The 17,474-nt window shown below is 57.2% G+C and overlaps 1 protein-coding gene across 4 annotated transcripts in view; it reads right to left on the bottom strand.

Annotated features, from left to right (window-relative positions):
* Itpr3 (inositol 1,4,5-trisphosphate receptor type 3) overlaps positions 1-17,474 on the bottom strand; it is a 52,913-nt gene that overhangs the window by 25,916 nt on the left and 9,523 nt on the right. For 3 of the 4 annotated variants that reach the window (XR_002395734.2, XR_002395733.2, XM_013072832.3), the window contains exons 2-9: positions 14,219-14,289; positions 4,229-4,350; positions 3,384-3,470; positions 2,870-3,028; positions 2,375-2,473; positions 2,171-2,254; positions 619-765; positions 426-521 (exon numbers count right to left, since the gene is read on the bottom strand). Coding sequence is in view for 2 of the 4 variants with exons in the window: in XM_013072832.3 (XP_012928286.2) it covers positions 426-521; positions 619-765; positions 2,171-2,254; positions 2,375-2,473; positions 2,870-3,028; positions 3,384-3,470; positions 4,229-4,350; positions 14,219-14,289 (865 nt within the window). In the remaining 2 variants the exon portion in view is untranslated. Of the gene's footprint in view, positions 1-425; positions 522-618; positions 766-2,170; positions 2,255-2,374; positions 2,474-2,869; positions 3,029-3,383; positions 3,471-4,228; positions 4,351-14,218; positions 14,290-17,474 lie in introns of those variants that run through there. The other variant, XM_087210479.1, reaches the window with a different exon arrangement.

The raw sequence follows: 17,474 nt of genomic DNA, 5'->3' as shown, positions 1-17,474 counted from the left end.
GGTCACCCTAGGAGGGCCCTGGGGCTCTGCCCTCCCCGGGCACCCACCCTTGCTCCCAAGCCCACCCATGGAGAGCCACAAATGGGGGCCATTTATGGCCCTCTCCTGGAACCCCCACATGGGCTCAAACTTGCATTCCTCCTGCCTCAGCCTCCCCAAGTGCCAAATATGGGTGGCATGTATCACCATGCCCAGCTAGACTGGCACTTCTGCCTAGAAGTGCCGCCAGCCCAGGGCAGGTGCACACTGGGCTCACAGTTGCACATTTCTGTTCTGATAGCTGCTAAATATGCACAGAACTGCAGCCATGCCAGGGCCCAGGCTCAGGTGCCCACATGTGCCCTGTGAAGGGCTGTGCACACGGCCCCTGCATGACCTCCTGGCACATGGCTGACCTCCCAGGATTCCCTCTGCCTCTCGCTCACCTCTGCAGCCAGGTAGTTGCCCGTGGCCAGGTGTTTGAAGCGGTACAGGCCGTTCCAGTGGCCAGCACCTCCACGGCAGGGGTCATGGTGGACCACCTGGGGAACAGGGTGGGCAAGATGGTGGGGAGCTGGGTGCTGGGTGCCAACCCTCCCAGGTCCTGGCGGGCCCCCGGGGTGCGGGGCGGCCTCTGACCTCCACCTCCCAGAGGGCGTTGGAGCTGGTGGCCGAGGTGGCCGACTGGCGCAGCGTGGTGCGCAGGAACACCTGCAGCTTGCCCTTGTACTCATCACACGTCAGGAACTTCTCCTGCTCCGCGTGGAACAGCCGCACCACGTCGCCCTGTGGCAAGGGCAGGCGTGGGACAAACTCGAGGCTCCCCGGGGCCCGGGCCTCCCCCAGGCACAGGTGGCCAGCAGGGCCTCTGGGTTTTTGGTTGTTGTTTGAGACCGGGTCTCACTACGTAGCCCAGGCTGGCCTGGAACTCGTGGCAATCCTCCCGCCTCAGCCTGACTGCTGGGATTACAGACAGGCACCACCACACCCGGCTAGCAGGGCCCCGCCTGCTTCTCCCAGGGCAGGCACACAGGGAGATCCCAGCTGGGCCCCAGCCAGAGCCTGGCAGTGCAGCCAGGCACTGCCTCAGCCCTCGTCCTAGACCTGAACCCAGAGCCTTCCTGGCCCCCACGTGTTCAAACCTACCCCTCCCTACCGTACCTGCAGGACCCTGCGTCGCTTCTGAGGGTCGCGCCCAGGCAGGAGCGCACCTCCTCACTGTCCCCAGGCCACACTGCCCCTCCCCAGGCCCTTTCATGCTATTTCTTTGGCTCCCTGGAGCCACAGAGCGCTGGCCAGTCCATGGCCTCAGCAGTCACCGAGGCCGAGTCTGGGGCCGGCTCTGTTTTCCCATGCTGGGTGGACCTCGGGTGAGTCCCTAACACCCCTGAGCTCCGCTGCCCCTCTGTAGGGGCTGCCCCAGGTCCTGGCGGAAGCCTCGAGGAAGCACCTGCCTTCCCACATGCCGGCACCTCACCCCCTCGACCACCAACACTGGGTCCCCGCCAGTGCTCGACCACCTGGTCTCATGGGCAGGAAACCCGGCACAGAGAAGGGAGGGACCACACGGCTGGTGGCGGGGGACGTGACCCCCTGCCTGGGTTTGGGCCGATGCCCTGACCTCCCTGCCACGCTTCCCCCAGGATGCAGGCCTGCCGCTCCCAGGTGCCCTCCAGCGACACTGTCTGCCTCCCCCGCCCGAACATGGCCCCAGACACCCGCATCCGGGAGCTCCCGTGGAGTGGACACATGGATGCCCACACAGACTGGGTGCCCAGGGTGTCTGCTGGGGCAGTGGGGGCAGCCACTCGGGGTGGCACAGGGGGGGCTCCCAGGAGGGGGTGAGCTGGCCTCTGACAGGTGTAGACACTGCGCAGCCTCAGGGCTCTGGGGAAGCTGGTGCTCAAAGGATCTGGGCCACCCTGAGGCGGAGGATGGGGACCCCGTCCACTGACAGTGCCAGCGAGAGGGGAAACCGAGGCCAGCCAGGGAAGAGAGGGCATGGAGAGGGGGCTGTGGCCAGAGAGCAGGACAGCGCCATCAGCTGGGGCACAAGGCTGCCCTTCAGGGGGCAGAGGGAGCCCTGAGGGCGCCGAGCCAAGGCACAGGGAAGGGGCGGCCGTGCGGAGGAGGCGGGAGGGGGCGAGACTGTGGGAGGGCTGGCCAGTGGGGAGGGTCCTCTCCTCCTTACCCCCTTCAACACCTCCTCCAGGTGGTCGCAGAACTGCATGAACAGGTTGATCTTCCAGCTGGTGTTGCAGTTCACAGAGTTGACCTGCAGGGGGCAGCGTGCATAAGGCTGGGCATGGGCCCCCGGGTGCAGGCCCGTAGGTGGGGTGGGGAGCACCGGGGGCCGCCATGGGGGGCTGGGGGGCACACGGCCCCTGCCCCTCACCTCCTTGCAGCCTGCGTTGTCACTGAGCTCATAGTTGCTGGCGTGCAGAGGCTGCCCTGCATTGACAGGGTTCAGGATCACCTTGTCCCCCACGACCACCTTTGGGGACAGGAGAGCAGGGTGAGGGTGGGAAGACAAGGTGCGACCTGTCCCCCCCAGGGCCCTCTGGTGTCCGTCTGCCCTCCTCTTTTTGTATCTGCAGTACTGGGAATCGAACCGAGGGCCTCGCAGGTCCCAGGCAAGTGCCTTCCACTGAGCTACATCCACAGGCTTTCTTAGTTTATTTTGAGACAGGGTCTCCCCACATTGCCCGGGCTATGCCCAGTGCAGTCCTCCCGCCTCAGCCTCCCGTGTGGCCAGGATTTCAGGCATGGGCCACCGTGCCCGGGCTGTCTGCCCTTCTAGGACCCGACCTCATCCAGGCCCTGGAAGCCCTCGGGGTGTGACATGCGCCTCCCTCCGCCCTGCCCGCCCGGCCCGGCCCGGCCCGCGCACGTTGTCCCCGTTGCTCCGCAGCTTCCAGAAGGGCTGGATGAAGAGCCAGGAGCCCTCGTTGCCCGTGGCATCCAGCGTCACCCGCATGGCGTTTTTCTCCAGCAGCGCAGGGAGTCGCTTGTTCACCGTCAGGTACTTGTTGCTCTTCATGTGCAGGAGCTGGGGGGCAGGTGGAGGTCACCAGGGCCAGCTCGGGGAGGGACACCGAGGGCCCGGGACGCTCCCGTAGTCAGACACGCTGCGTCCACGCAGGGAGCCCCACCAGCTCGAGCCATGCTGTTATTACAGACGGGAAAACTGAGCCACAAGAGGGTAACTTGCCCGAGGTCACACCACCAAGGTCAGGCAGAGCCGATATTTGGAAGCCAAGCACAAAGCACTCCCGCTGGCGCAGCTGCTCGGGCCACACACTGCGCAAGAGGCACAGTCCGGGCCGGCGGGCCACCCACTGGGGACACGCACTCGCGCATGCGCACACAGGCCCTGACCCGCCTGGCCTGGCAGGGCACCGCACCTGGATCACGCCACCGTACTTCACCACGTCCCCGTGAGCCTTCTTGTTCTCCGTGTCGTTCTGCTTCCGCTCCATCTGCGCTGCGTGCTGGACAAACGGGGGGGGGGGGGGTCGGAAGCGGCTCCCGCGGGGCCGCACGTGCCAGGCCGCAGCCCCGGGGAGACACCCGGCCCCCCATGAGGGGCGTCTTCTGAAGCCCTTCTAGACCCACGGAAGGACCGTGGACAGGGCCCTGTCCGAGGGCCTCAGGCTCCAGCGCTATAAACTAAGGGGCGGGGCAACCCACTGTCTGGTCCCCCTCCAGTCTCTCTTAGACAGAAGCTATCTTTCCCTCAATAAATTCTTCCTATTCTAAAAACAAAACGAAACAACTAAGGGCTAAGAGTAGACCCACGGTTCTCAAAATGGGTTCCCAGGAGCCACTGCTAGTCCATGTGCAGCTGTCCACGCTGTTCACGGTCCTGTGGTGCCAGGTCCCACTAGGCAACTGTGTGCCATGGCATGGGGCTGGGCGGCCCCAAGGAAAGGGCACTCTCTAGTTAGCACCAAAGAGTCTATGTTCATGCCTGGGTAAGAGGAGGGCGCTTTTCTCTCCACCTCCCCTCACTCACAACAGTCTGTAGCACTGGGGTTTTGTTGCTGTTTTGTTTTTGTTCTGTTTTGTTTTGCTGAGACAGGGTCTGGCTGAGAGACAGGGTCTCTGAGGCTGGCCTCGATCTCACAGCAGTCCTCCTCCCTCGGCCTCCCAGTGTTGGGATTCTGGGGGTGCACCACCACGCTGGCCTCACTGGGGCTCTGAAGCCGCTCGGCTCAGCCACGGGGCCCACTGGCATGCGCCCACACACCTGCAGTTTCTGCAGCAGCACCACATCTGCAATCTTCTCTTTGTCCTGCTTGCTCTGCTTGGCCTTCCAGTACTGCTTCTGGGCGGAGTAGCGGTTCATGGGGCACACCTTGAAGAGGCAGTCTGCGGGGTGGTGGGGGTCAGCAGGGGCTCGGGACCCCGGAGAGCCCAGCCCAAGGCTCCTGCCCCACCGCAAGGGCCGAGAGAGCAAGTGAGCCTCCTGGGTCATGCTGGACGACAGCAGTCCCCACTGTGGTGTGAGAGCCCTGGGCCTGGCCTCGGAGGTGGCCCCTGCCCCTGGGGATACCGAGGGGATCCCGGCTCCTGGGGCCACACCCCATGCCCTGTCCCTGCCCAGCCTCCATAGGGGCTGGCAGCAGATGCCAGGGACTGCACCCCCTCCTCCTGGGCAGCTCCCATCCCCTGGAGGGGACACTCCGAGGACAGGCCACCCTCCCAGCCCCACAGGGTCAGCTGCAGCTTCCGCTCCCAGAAACCACACCCTGCCTCGGCGCCTGCCTCTGCCCCACATGAGTGAGCGGCCCCTGGCTCTGCTCCCCAAGACTCTCCCGAGGGAATTCACCCCTCTCAGCTCCTGAACAGACAGCACCATCAAAATTCCAGAAACTTGTTCACTTTTAAATCCTTATTTCAGCAAGGAGACAAGACTCTGTCACTTCCTTAAGCCCCAACTCCAGAAAGGCGGCCCAGTCTTAAGTATCGGAAGGAGGCGTGTGTTGCAAACTCCTGCTCCAAGGTGTGCAGGAGGTGGGGGCCCGGGCGCTGGCAAAGCTGCCCTGGCTGCACTGTGAGTGGTGAGCTCCCCGTCACAGGAGGAGTCACAGCCCAGGCAAGGAGAAGGCGCTGCCCTCCTGTGGTCAAAGCTGGCTTCCGGCTCCCGGGAGCCAAAGCAGAACTTGGTTTCCCACCCAGTGCCCACGAGAGGTGAAACCAGAGCAGCTGAAGGTCAGCAGTCAAATGCCCCGCAGGCAGGGAATCGGCCACTGCACCAGGGCCGCCCACGAGGCCCAGGGGTGCCCCTTCCCGGCACGTGCTGGGGGGAATTTGTCTTCCATTCCTGCTGAGCCCTCGAGGCCCAGCTGGGGTCCTCCTGTCACCCGTAACCTTCACTGCCCTCTCAGAATCTGTGGTCACCAACAGAGCAGCAGGCAACAGACCATGCCAGGAGGGCTTTGGGAACAGGACAGAGGGGACATTTTAGCTGTCATCACAGCTGGCACTCACTGGGCAGGAGAGGGAGGCTGGCCCCTGCACTACAAAGATGGTCCTGCCTGTGGCCGACTCCTGCCCCAGCCCTGCAGGGGGCACCCTTGGGCGTGGCTCTGGGCCCAGAGATGCCCAGAAGCACAAATGCTGCCCACGTGGCTTCCGTAACCCCTGCCTGCTCCAGGAAGCCAGGCCCTACTGCAGAGGGAAAACTGTCCCCACTGGGTGCCGTGGGCCGGGAGCTATAATGACATCACACGTGTGCACGTGACCGGGACCCAGCAGCGAGTGTCCGGCTGCTGCATCCGGCCTTCTAGTTGTGCCCAAAGTTCACTCCTTTCAGTTATTTATTTTTTGGTCAGTGCTGGGGAGGAAACCCAGGGCCTGACACCAGGTGAATGCTCTACCGCTGAGCTGCACTCCAGCCCCTCAACATTCACTTCTACAGTAGGTGGTTTCTTCCTTAAAACTGCCTTTCCTTGACTTCACCCTAGCCTGTCCTGCGTGTGACATCGAAGGTGTCAGGCCAGCCCCCTGTGGCCGTGCTCCACCGCGTGACCGGGTCTGCCGGAAGGTCGGCTCAGGTTCCCGGGCGCAGTCCGGGACGAGGTACGGAGGACACATGCGCACTTTTGGAACCGGACCCGCACCCCACCGTGGCTGGCAGGGGGTCGGGGCGGGCGGCGGGGGCGGGGGCGGGCCCTGCCCTCCCCTCCCCTCCCCTCCCCTCCCCTCCCTTGGCCGTCAGGGACCCCGATACCAACTGGGGAGGAGGGGGCAGAGCCACGTGCTGGACCCGCCCAGGAAACTTGAGATCTCCATGCCATGAAGCAGCAAGCGGCCTCCTCCTCCAGATCACGGAGGGCTCTGGGGCCGATGGAGAAGCACGGTCATCCGTTCTGCACTGACCCAGCTGGACAGCTAAAGCAACCAGGTTTGATAAATGTGGATTATTTTAATGCTTCTTAAAGAACTAACAGGACCAGGGATGTGGCTCAGTGGTTCCGCTGCCTGCATGAGGTACTGAGTTCGATCTCTGATACCAAAAAACAGAACTGATGAGACAGCAAGGAATTACCCGGCCAGCAGAGGCATCCAAAGGGAAGCGAAGCACCCAGAGAACACCCCAGCGGCCGTCCAGGGTCCCTGGCGATTCCAGAAAACACTTTGATTTGGGGGCTGCACCAGGTGGGAGGGCGATGTTTGCCTCCGAGCCCAGCAGGGGTTCCCTGATTGGCTCAAGAAACCCCAAACTTGAGCACCCAGGGCCTGGGTGGGCAGGGGAGAAACAGCTTGAGGGGCTCCCGGCCGACCTCCGCCTAACAGACTTCACACCTGTCACAGACACAGAGCCCGCAGGGAGACCTGGAAGCCCGAAGGGAGACCAGCGGCACTGTGAGATAACAGCAGACTAGAAAGGAACCGAGGGAAATTTGTAGAAGTAAAAAAGCTTCGACAACCCAAATGGAAAGCTGCCTGGACTTAGTGAAGGAGAAGAGCCAGAGCTGAAGAAAGAATTAACGAGCCGGCAACCACCCTTACTTAGTGCCGGGCGCTGACCCGCCCCTCCCCGGCAGAGGAGCTCTGTTAAACGGATCTGCCGAGTCCCAGCCTGGCAGAACTCCAGCAGGGGCCCTGACCCGCTGCTCACGACAATGCAGGGCGAAGGCAGAAAGGAGGGAAGGGGAAGCTCAGAGAGTGGGCGAGAGGAAGAGCCGTGTGTGCCTGCTGTCGGCCACAGGCTTGTGAGGCTGCAGGCAGCGGTTCCTCTCTGGTCATCAAGTCGATCAACACTGACCTGAAACCAACAAGGCTGGGAGCACTCCAAAGCTCACCGCCACAGGCCCAAGCCACACTGGGGGAGGGACTTGGAGAGGTACAACTCCCGGGCTGGGTGCAGATCCTGGCAGGGCAGGCCTGAGGCTGGGAATATTGGGCTGGGAGGGGACTGGTTTTGGGGGGTTTTTTTTGGTGGCACTGGGTATCAAACTGAGGGCCTCAAACATGCTAAGCAAATGCTGTACCGCCTCACTCCTTGGAAGAAGCATTTTTAAAAGTGGGTACTTGGAACACTCAGGTTTATAAAGGTGGTAACGGAAAATCTATAACAGCAACAGGTGCTCTTGGGAGGACGAGGGGGTGCAGAGAAAGAGCAAGCTAAAGTCACATCCCTGTTAGAAGGCCACAAATATATGCTTTGAATTCGGTAAATCAAAAAATAGTGGAAGCCAGATGTGGCAGCACACACCTGTAATCCCAGCGCTCAGGAGGCTGAGGCAGGAGGATGGCTGTGAATTCAAAGCCAGCCTGGACTACGTAATGAACCTTTGTCTCAAAAAAGAAAAACAAACAAACAAACAAACAGTGGAGCCGGGGATTTAGCTCAGTGGTTCTGTCGCCTGCCTCGCAAGCACAAGGACCCAAGTTCGATCCCTGGTACCAAAAAACAGTGGAGTGAGTGTGGGAGACCGCCCTGTGGATTATGCCTAAAGCAGGCTGTAAAGAGCTGACCCTGCATTTGGCTTATTTATAGAAGTGCATCCAGCTAAGGCCTACCTGCCAAGGTCAGAGTGACTTACCTAAATTCCGTTCCCAGAATTAAAACCTTCTCTACGAATAGACAAGGTTATTTGTTAACCACAACCTGCATATTGTCTATTCTGTTCCTAACACAAGAAATGTCTTGTCTCTTTTACAGGCCTTGCCTGCATCAGCAATGTATCCCTAGCAACCACACGTAGCCCCTTCACATAACCCCTTTGCCCCAACTTCACAATGATCGTGTCACCAATAAACATCAACGGTTCTGGCTGCTCAAGGCCTCTGCTTGCTCAAGCACTGGTCATCCAAGTTCCCCATCCGGACTTTAATTCTGTCTCTAAGTCTTTGTAACACTGAGCAGGAGATCGGGATCCACTGCAGGGGACTCCGATAAGCAAGGGGATGGCTTTCTCTGGGCACACTGCCTGTGGGGTGCACAACAGCGCAGCACACGAGCAGTGGACACCTCAATGGGATACGTGGCTCCCTGCATGACTCCCAGCTCGTGTGAGGTGACCACGTGCAAAGTGGGAATATTCCAAGATGGGAAACAGCCCACGTGCCCGCCTATGCAGCCACACGAGCGAGACTTTAACCCACGCTGCTGTGGCAATGAGATGCAGGGACACAGCTAAGTGACACCAACCAAGGGCCGGGGGGACTTAGCTCAGTGGTTTCGCCGCCTGCTGCGCAAGTGCAAGGACCCAAGTTCGATCCCTGGTACCAAAAAAAAAATAAGTGACACCAGCCAGTCACAAAAGCACAAATTCTGCATGAGTCCACTTACACAAGGTTCCCAACAAGGTCAGGTTCACAGAAACAGAAAGTACAGCAGCGGATGTCAGGGGCGGAGGGAGGGAAGGACAGATGGGAAGCTGTCGTCTAGTGAGTACAGAGCTCTAGTTTCACCAGATGGGAAAAGGTCAGGGGCCAGTTGTGTGGTGCGGGCCTGCAATCCCAGCACTCTAGGAGGCTGAAGCAGGGAGATCATGAGTTCAAGTTCCAACTGGACCACTTGGTGAGAGACTCTGTCTCAAAATAAAAAACAAGAAGAGCCAGGGATATAGCTCCATGCAAATGTCTTGGGTTCAATTCTCAGTATTAAAAAGGAGAAAAGTTCACTGGGTGGATGACGGTGACGGCTGCACAAAGAAAACGTGCTCAGGGCCACTGAACCGCACACTTGTGAGGATATAAGAGGACAAGCTTGAAGTTATGTTGCAGATATTTTACCATGATTAAAAATAAGTAATTTTTTGTCAGGCATGGTGGCACACACCTATAATCCCAGCAATCTGGAGGCTGAGGCAGGAGGACTGCCACCAGTTTGAGGACAGCCTGGGCTACAGAGTGAGGCCCTGTCTCAAAATAACATGCTTAAAATTTTGGAATGTGTAAGAATGCTATTTTCACAGTTGCCCAAGATACAGAACTAAAATGAACTCTTCTAATGACAAAGAGTTTGAACTTCTATATATGAATATATAAAGATCTCCTAGCAGGGGGCCATGGCTCAGTGGTGAGCACCTACCCAGCATGCTCCGGGCCCTGGGTTCCACCCCCAGCCCACAAACCTCCCCAGTAAAATGGGTTGGTAATGAGATGACGAAAGGAAACAGCATGAGTAAGGGGCTGTCTATACCAAGGCTGGTACAAAGCCAACCAAGGAAAACCAGCCAGGGCCCAGGAAGGTACAAGGCCCAGGAAGCAATGGCCACAAAGCCCCACGTGCGAGTGTGCCCGCTACTGGAGGGGGAAGGAACTCAGTCCTGCCACACTCCTCCCCACTGGGTGCTGTCACAAGTCCACTGAACTGACTGCCACACCCCTTCCAGAGTCTGTAGAAGTTGCTCAGGATTTCACAACAGATCGGTGCCTCTACTGGTACTCTGCAGGGGGCAGGTGATGCCTATCTGGTTGGCCTGTTGTTTCGTTTTGTTGTTTGAGACAGGTCTCTCTATGTAATCCAGGCTAGCCTCGAATTTAGGGTGATCCTCCTGCCTCTGCCTCCCAAGTGCTGGGATTCCAGAGGCATGCGCTGCACGCCCAGCTGCTTGGCCTTTTGGAGACACCAATCTATGTGCTGCTCCTGCCAAGCACAGGAGTTATACCACAAGACTGTCAGATAGCTCGCTGCACACGCAGAGCACATGTGTAAGAATGTCCTTGTAGAAGCCAGGTGTGGTGGGGCACATTTATAATCCCAGCTACCTGGGAGACTAAGGCAGGAAGATGGCAAACTGGAGGCCAGCCTGGGCAACCAGGGAGAACCTGTCTCAGAATAAAAATACAAAGGGCTGGGATGTGGCTCAGTGGCAGAGCACTTGCCTAGCTTGTGCAACACCCTGGGTTCAATCCCCAGGACTGAAAAATAAAAACTAAAAAGCTGCATGATGTAATAGCTGATCTTGTCAGTTTGATTGTCTGGAGAGCCCTAGGTCAGGAGAGCACATTCTGGGGGTGTCCGGGTGGCCAGGGCTTTCCACAATCCTCTGCTCCTGGCTGCCATGAGCAGCTTTCCTCCCACCATGGTATTTCTTGGAGCCAATCTACCATGGACCAAAACCTCCCAAACCAAGGGCCAACATGAACTTTCGCTCCTTTACGTTGTACGTGGTAGGCAGACTTCTTGCTCTGCTTTGCCTGCCTTCCGTGACGTGACAGCCTTCCTCTGCTGTACCCTCTGCCACACCATTTCTGCCTCGGAACCAGCCAACCATGGGCTCATAAACCCCTCCTCCTTCAAAGAAAAGTTGTATATGGTAGATATTTTATCCCAGTAATAGAAAACTAATACGCACTGTGATGATTGGAAACATTTCATGGTCAAAAAAAAAATTTTTTTCCTGTTATCAGAAGTTCTAAAGTTAGATTTTTTTTCCCCTTGGGTGTCAAAAGATAGCTAATCATATGATCACAAGTGAAAAGGAGCAGAGAAATCATGTATTACAAGTTTTTACATTTTCATTCACTGTGCGGAATGTTCTGTTGTGTTTTGTTTTGTTTAGACAGGGTCTGACTGACTTGGCCAGACTGACCTGAAATTTGCAGTCCTCCTGCCTCAGCCTCCCAAGTAGCTGGGATTACAGGCCAGCACCAAGTGGCCGTGAATGGACTTTTAATACAAATTCAGAGATGTGCTAGCATTTAATGTAAATCAAAATGTTTCACTGAGCAAATTTCACCAGTTCAACTTTATACCCATCATAACTAAACCCACTCCATTTTTCTGGACAATGCCAGCATGTGGATTTTTTTTTTAAGAACAAGGAGATTTCTTTCTGATCGAAACTAGAGGGTGTTTACAGCTTTTCTATCCTACAGGAGATTCCATGCAGTCACAATCCTTTTCCAACTGGCTCGCCCTACATGCAGACACACGTTTTTACTGTTGTCTGTCTACTGTGCTGTTCCAGTAAGTTTGCTAATAAAATAAACTTCAATCCCTAGCACTGCAAAAAAATTAAATAATTTAAAATAAAAAACCACAATGAGATGCTGTTTTGCACCTAACAGGCTGGAACAAATTTAAGTGGAACAAATCCAGTCACGGCTAGTATCCCCGTGGAGCGAGGGGTGCTGCGCCTTCCTGGGGGTTGGGGTGATTTTCCCAGGCTGCACAAGGCCCAGAGTGGTGCGGGAGGAGGGACCACGGGGGGCTCGTGCAGCCAGGAGTGAGCTGCATCCATCAGCAACAGCAGCCTGGTCACCCAACAGGGTATGGGAAGCAATTAAACCGATGAGCTAGAGTCACTTGCATCACCCTGGATACATCGCAGAAACACGGCAGGATGAAGAACGTGCAGAAAGATGTGTATAGAAGGCCACCTTGGACATAGAGTTCAGAAAGTGGGAAATGCCTCGTACTGGCCATGGCTCTGTCCCTATGAGCAGATGACAGACAACGCATGGGAACTGGCCCCTGGGTGAATCTTGTTCACCAATTTCTGAACATTTTCACCTGGTGGGAGGGGGAGATGCAGAGGCTCCTGCTACAGCTGTTATTTCTTTAAAAGTAAAACATCTAAATAAATAAATAAATAATAAATAGATAAAACATCTGAACTAAATGTGGCAAAAGGATTCGACAGGGCTCAACAGTGGGCCACGGAGCACGCAGTACTCATCTCTTTACTCGTGTGTAGAGTGGAAATATGTCTTAATAATAATAAAAACAAAAAGAACCTGGGCTTGAAGGAGGCTGGGCAAACGGAGGGAGGCCACCACCTCTCCCCGCGGCTCCGGCCCCTCAGTCTGAGTGGGGAGGGACCGCGACACTCCTGTCCCAGGTCCCTGTGGCTGGCTGTGGGCTGGAGGTCAGGGCTGCCAAGTCCTGCGCACCGGGCCTCCCCTTGCCCGGCCGGAGCAGGAAGAGACAGAAAGCCAGCACACCCTACACAAAGCGGAGCTCAGGCTGGCACGGGGAGCCCCACACCCGGGGCCCCGCAGCCTGGGCCTCTGGGCCGTGCCAACTCTGGGAGGAACTCCCTCCTGGATGCGCCGGGGCTTGGGAGGCCTCGGGAGGAGGAGGGGCTGAGCCACAGCTGCTAGCGGCCTGGGGACCTCAGGGTCAGCAGCGCGGGGGAGCGGCAGGGCGCTGGGCTCACTCCCCAATGGTGGGGACAGAACTGCCAGGGCTATCAGGACAGGGCCATCTCTGATGACCACCAGCCAGCTTCTAAAATGCCTGTCAACGTCACCACCCACGCTGGGTCTTCCCCAGCCGGGCCAGGTGTCAACAGGAAAGAGGTGGGAGCAGGGAATCTGGGAGTCCCGCAGGGCTTGGTCCCAAGCGGAGGAGGTTGGAGGCCCTGTCCCTGTCCCAAGTTCTGAGGCTCCAGCTTGTCGCCAGCTGCAAGACCGGGAGCCTCACCAACACCCCAAAGGCCAGGCCTGGGCAGAAAGGATGAGGGGGTGGAGTCTGAACCCTCACTTTGCCAGCTGTGCCCCTGGACCCTGTGGGGACCCCAGGGTGGGCCCTGCACACTGGCCTTGGGAAAATGGAGAAAAAGCCAGGGGGCATGGGAAGGAGATGGGGGAGGCAGGCAGGAGTCAAAGGAGCATTTGTTCTGCTAAGAGGCTTTTTTGTTTTCAAAAATCGGCCCCTAACTGTCCCCTGGAAGCCTAGGGCAAATTGGCCACACCCACCTCCCTGCCACCAGCCTGTGCCACAGGGCTGGGCACAACTTCCTGCCAGCCCCAGGCCCGGCCCTGCCCTGGCAGAGGCCCCCGGGGACCCTCAACCCCACCCCAAGTTCTTCAGAAAGAACTAAGCTGCAGACCCTGCAGACAAAACCCTCAGCAAGAGACCAGAGCCCCTGCCCTGCTACGGCTGCGTCCCAGTGGTATAAACAATAAATAATCCAAACACAAGGTGCAGTGCCAGGGACACAGCAGCAGGTGGGGAAGAGGGAAGGGGTCGGGTGCGATTTCACACAGGTGCCCAGGAGGCCCCGCTGAAGCCAGGAGACTGAGGCCACCCAGAGGGCAGCGTGTGGATGTGTGGGGCAGGGACACTGAAGCAGAGGGGGCAGGAGGGGGGCGAGGCTGGTAACCATGGGGAACAGCAGGCAGGTGGCCTGGCCGTAGGGAGGTGGGAGAGCCAGATGTGGGCCAGATGTGGTGGTCGGAGAGAGACTAAGGATGCGGAAGGCCCAGGACCACATCCAGCACGGCCTATCTGACCCTTGCTGCCCCTCCAGGCCACGCCAGCACTCAGAGCCTCGAGGGTGGCAGATGCAGGTCCTGAGCTGGGCAGGCGGCCCTGTCTGCCTGTGAGGCCCAGCAGACTGCAGCCAGGGTGTGGGCTTCGCTCCAGCCCCACCTGGACCTTCAGCACAGTCCCCGAGGAGCCGTGTGCAGGCCGCCTGTCCCTGCCTGCTGCACCCTGCCTGCCACACGCATTACCGTGATGTCTGCCCTCCCAGCCACGCCGGGGACCACACCTAACACCTGGGCCTCGGAACCGTGCACAGGTGTGGAGGGGACACAGGAGACACGGAGCCCCCACGGACAGAGGGACCCTGTGGCTGGTGGGAAGCTGGGGGAGAAGCATCCTGGCCAGGAGCAGGTGCGGCCGCCAGGAAGGACAGGGAGCCCGGCCAAGGTGGCGCAGCCCAGCGGGGGCTGCCTGGGGCGCAGAGCCCCGTCTCTCTGGACGCTGGTTCAGACCAGGCCCAGGCCCCCAGCCTGGCAAGGGCGCTGGCCGATGGGGGGGTCTCACCTCGGAACTTCTTCGGAGGGTTGTCCAGGTCCCCAGCTGCAGGCTCCACCACACAGCGGTCATCCACCAGCCTGGGGACAAGGCAGCGCAGTCAGCGAGAGAGAAGGCCCAGCCCCCAGGTGCTCCTCCCTCGGGCGGCCGCCCCAGGACACAGGGAGAGCCCTTGGGACCCCCTCCATCGCTGACACCCCACCCCCGCCAAGTCATCCTCCTTCCTGGCACCCAGCAAGGTCTCTGCCAGGCACAGTGGGGCACACCTGTAATCCCAGCACTCGGAGCCCGAGGCAGAGCCCAGCTGGGCAAGTTAGCTACTTAGTGAGACTCTGTTTCTAAATAAAAGAGGAGGGGCCCTGAGGACATAGCTCAGTGGGAAGGTTCAATCCCCAGTACCACCAAAAAAGAAAAAGGCCAGGTCTCTGGGGATGGGAAGAGCACAAAGACGCCAGCGGGTGACAGCGCTGCCTCGGCTGTCCAGTGGGGGTCTGTCCCCACCCTGCCTGGGCGGTCACCACTGCAGATGCAAGTCCTGAGACCCTGCTGCCCGACAGAAAGGACACAGAGAGGAAAAGGGGCCGAGAGACAAAGGCAAAGAGAGACAGGGAGGGAGCAGGGAGAGAGAGAGCTAGGGAGACGGATAGAGAGGAGCAGAAAAATAGAGGGTCAGGAAAATTTTAAAAAATAAACAAACAGAAGCAGTGAGAGACTGGAGACAGGAGGGGAGAGGCGCTCACAGGAGGTCAAACTGGAGGCTGGGTCTGTGGCTCTCACCAGGACAGCAGACCCCGCCTCCCCGGGCTCAGGCCCCGGCCCCTCTCCTCTGGCCCATCACAGCCCAGGCTGAGGTTCGTCCTGCATCTCTGGAGGGCATCCCCCATCCTCCCTCCACCCCTCATCCCTCCATCCACCTGCTCCCTCACCCATCTACCCATTCAGCCACCGGCTCCTGCATTTAGAATCCCTCAAGGCCCTCCACTGTCAGGACGGAGGACGAGATGACCACCACCATCTCATCTCACGGCCCCACGATGCTACCTAGCGTTTCCTGCCTGCTGCTCTGACCTCAAGCCAACTTCCTGGCAAGGGGCTGGTCAGGCCACTAGCACCAACCTTCGGAGGAGGAATGAGCCTGAAGGTTAAATAACTTCTCTGAAACCAAAGAGCCGCTATCAGAGCCTCCGTTTCCTTGCTCCAGCTGCAAGCAACCTCCCATTGGTCCCAAGTTCCCCGAGTGCAACCCGCCTCACGCCCACCCTGGCCCCGGCCCCAAGCACCTGGTCTAGCACCTCCCGCCTGCCTGCCTGCCTGCCTCAGCTCCCCGGCTGTAGCAGCCTCCACCCCGACCCTGCATCCCTTCCCCGGGTCCCCCAGCTCGGCTCCTGGCCATTTCCTTTCCTTTTTTTGGCTAATTTTTTCTTGTAACTTTTTTATTTTAATGATTACATTCATTGTGGGGAATTGGTATGTGTACACAACACATCTCAATTCTTTGTATTTCCCCTTCCCTTCTACCTCTGTTTTTCTTTAATTTTTTAACATTTTTGCCACATCAGATTTGCTTATTTTTTGAGTCTTTATCAAATGAATGGTCATAAGGACAGATTAACAGCCAGACTAACAGACCAAAAAACATACAAACACATAAAACAATTATACTAACTCAAAGTAGATTTTTAGAACACTGGCCATGCTGGATTATAACAACTTTTTCTGTTTTTTCTCCCTATTGTCTTTCATTTTGCATTTTATGTACTCTGTATATTAGGCTTCTCATACAAGAGAAACCTTATTGTAGTTAAGCTTGTGTGTCTGATTTACTTCACTTAACATTATGGTCTCAAGGTGCATCTGTTTTCTTACAAATACCTCGTTTATCCTTCTTTACGACAGAGTAGTACTCCATTGTGTGTAAATATTTTCTTTACCCATTCATCTGTGAAAGGACATACAAGCTCCTTCCAAGATTTAGTTGTTATGAATTGTGCTGCTGTAAACATGGGTGTGCACATATCACTGTAATATGATGTCTTTAACCCTTTCAGAAGATACCTAGAAGGGGAATAGCTAGGACAAATGGAATTTCTATCTTTAGTTTTTTGAGGAATCTCCATGCTGACTTCCATAGTAGCTGGACCAGTTTACATTCCCTCCCCACCCTTGCCAGTATTTGTTGACTTCCTGGTAATACCCATTCTTTCTGGAGTGAGGTAGAATCTCAGTGTTGTTTTAATTTGCATTTCTCCAATGCCCCGGTCTCTCTCCCTACACCTACACTTGCTGTGCCTACACCATGAGTTCTGTGCAGCCAGGACCCGTTTTTCCACTCAGAATCTCTGCACAACACAGGCCTGTGATACAATGATATCACAAAAAACAGATATTTGGGTTTCATCTCAGTTCTCAGCCAGAGCTTCTAAAGCCCTCACCACTTCCTAAGTGACAAGAGATAAGAGCATCTTCTATTGTAATATTTGGATTGCTGTCCCAGTTCCTGAAGTAGTTCTAGAGCCATAAAAGTGAAAAGGTATGAAATTTTTTCATATCAAGACCCTTTCAGCCACGCTCGAATTTACAATAATGAAGTGACTTCCAGAAAGCCCCTAAGCTGGGGGCGGGGCTGTTGCCAGGAGACAGGACCAAGAGCCAATGATCGGAGAGGTGGGGAGTATGGCCCCGCCCACCTCCCCCTCTTTGAGCCCCGAGGTTGATTGGTCAGGAGGTTGAGTGGTCACGAAGGGTGAGTGATGTCAACCATCCCTCTTAAGGATGGGGTCTGAGCGCTCCAGAGTTGTGACCTCGGAAGTCACGGAAGTCCCACGCCCCACACCCACAGCTCACCCTAGGCCTCCTTTCCGACTCATCTGAGTTGCACCCTTTTACGGTAAAGCAGTGATTTAATAAGCAAATTGTTTTCCTGACTCCTGTCCAAGTTACCGGATATCCAGAGGGACCCACGGGGATCCAGGATTCAGAGCCCGCAGGGGGTCAGTTTGTGGGTCCCCTGTGCGAGCTGACTCGAACTCCAGACAGACAGGGTCAGGACCGAAAGACCTGCAGGACCCTGGACTCGGAGAATCGCCTGTTTCCATATGCTGCTGTCTAATCCACATCTAAGGCATTCTGTCCACTTTCCAGGCAGGGAAACCAAGGCACGAAAAGATTACTGATCGCAGGGCTGGACAGTGAAGCCACGCTGTGCAGCGCAAGTGCTGTGCTGGACCTCAAAGTGTGGGGCACAGCGAGTGCACGGTGGTGTGTG

This window comes from Heterocephalus glaber, unplaced genomic scaffold (genome assembly GCF_053883595.1).
Source record: "Heterocephalus glaber isolate CG9 unplaced genomic scaffold, H.glaber_assembly_v1.0 deba00001141, whole genome shotgun sequence".
NCBI classification, from domain to species: Eukaryota; Metazoa; Chordata; class Mammalia; order Rodentia; family Bathyergidae; genus Heterocephalus; species Heterocephalus glaber.
The sequence above is the reverse complement of the archived record's forward strand: the minus strand, read 5'-3'. Positions and strand labels throughout refer to the sequence as shown.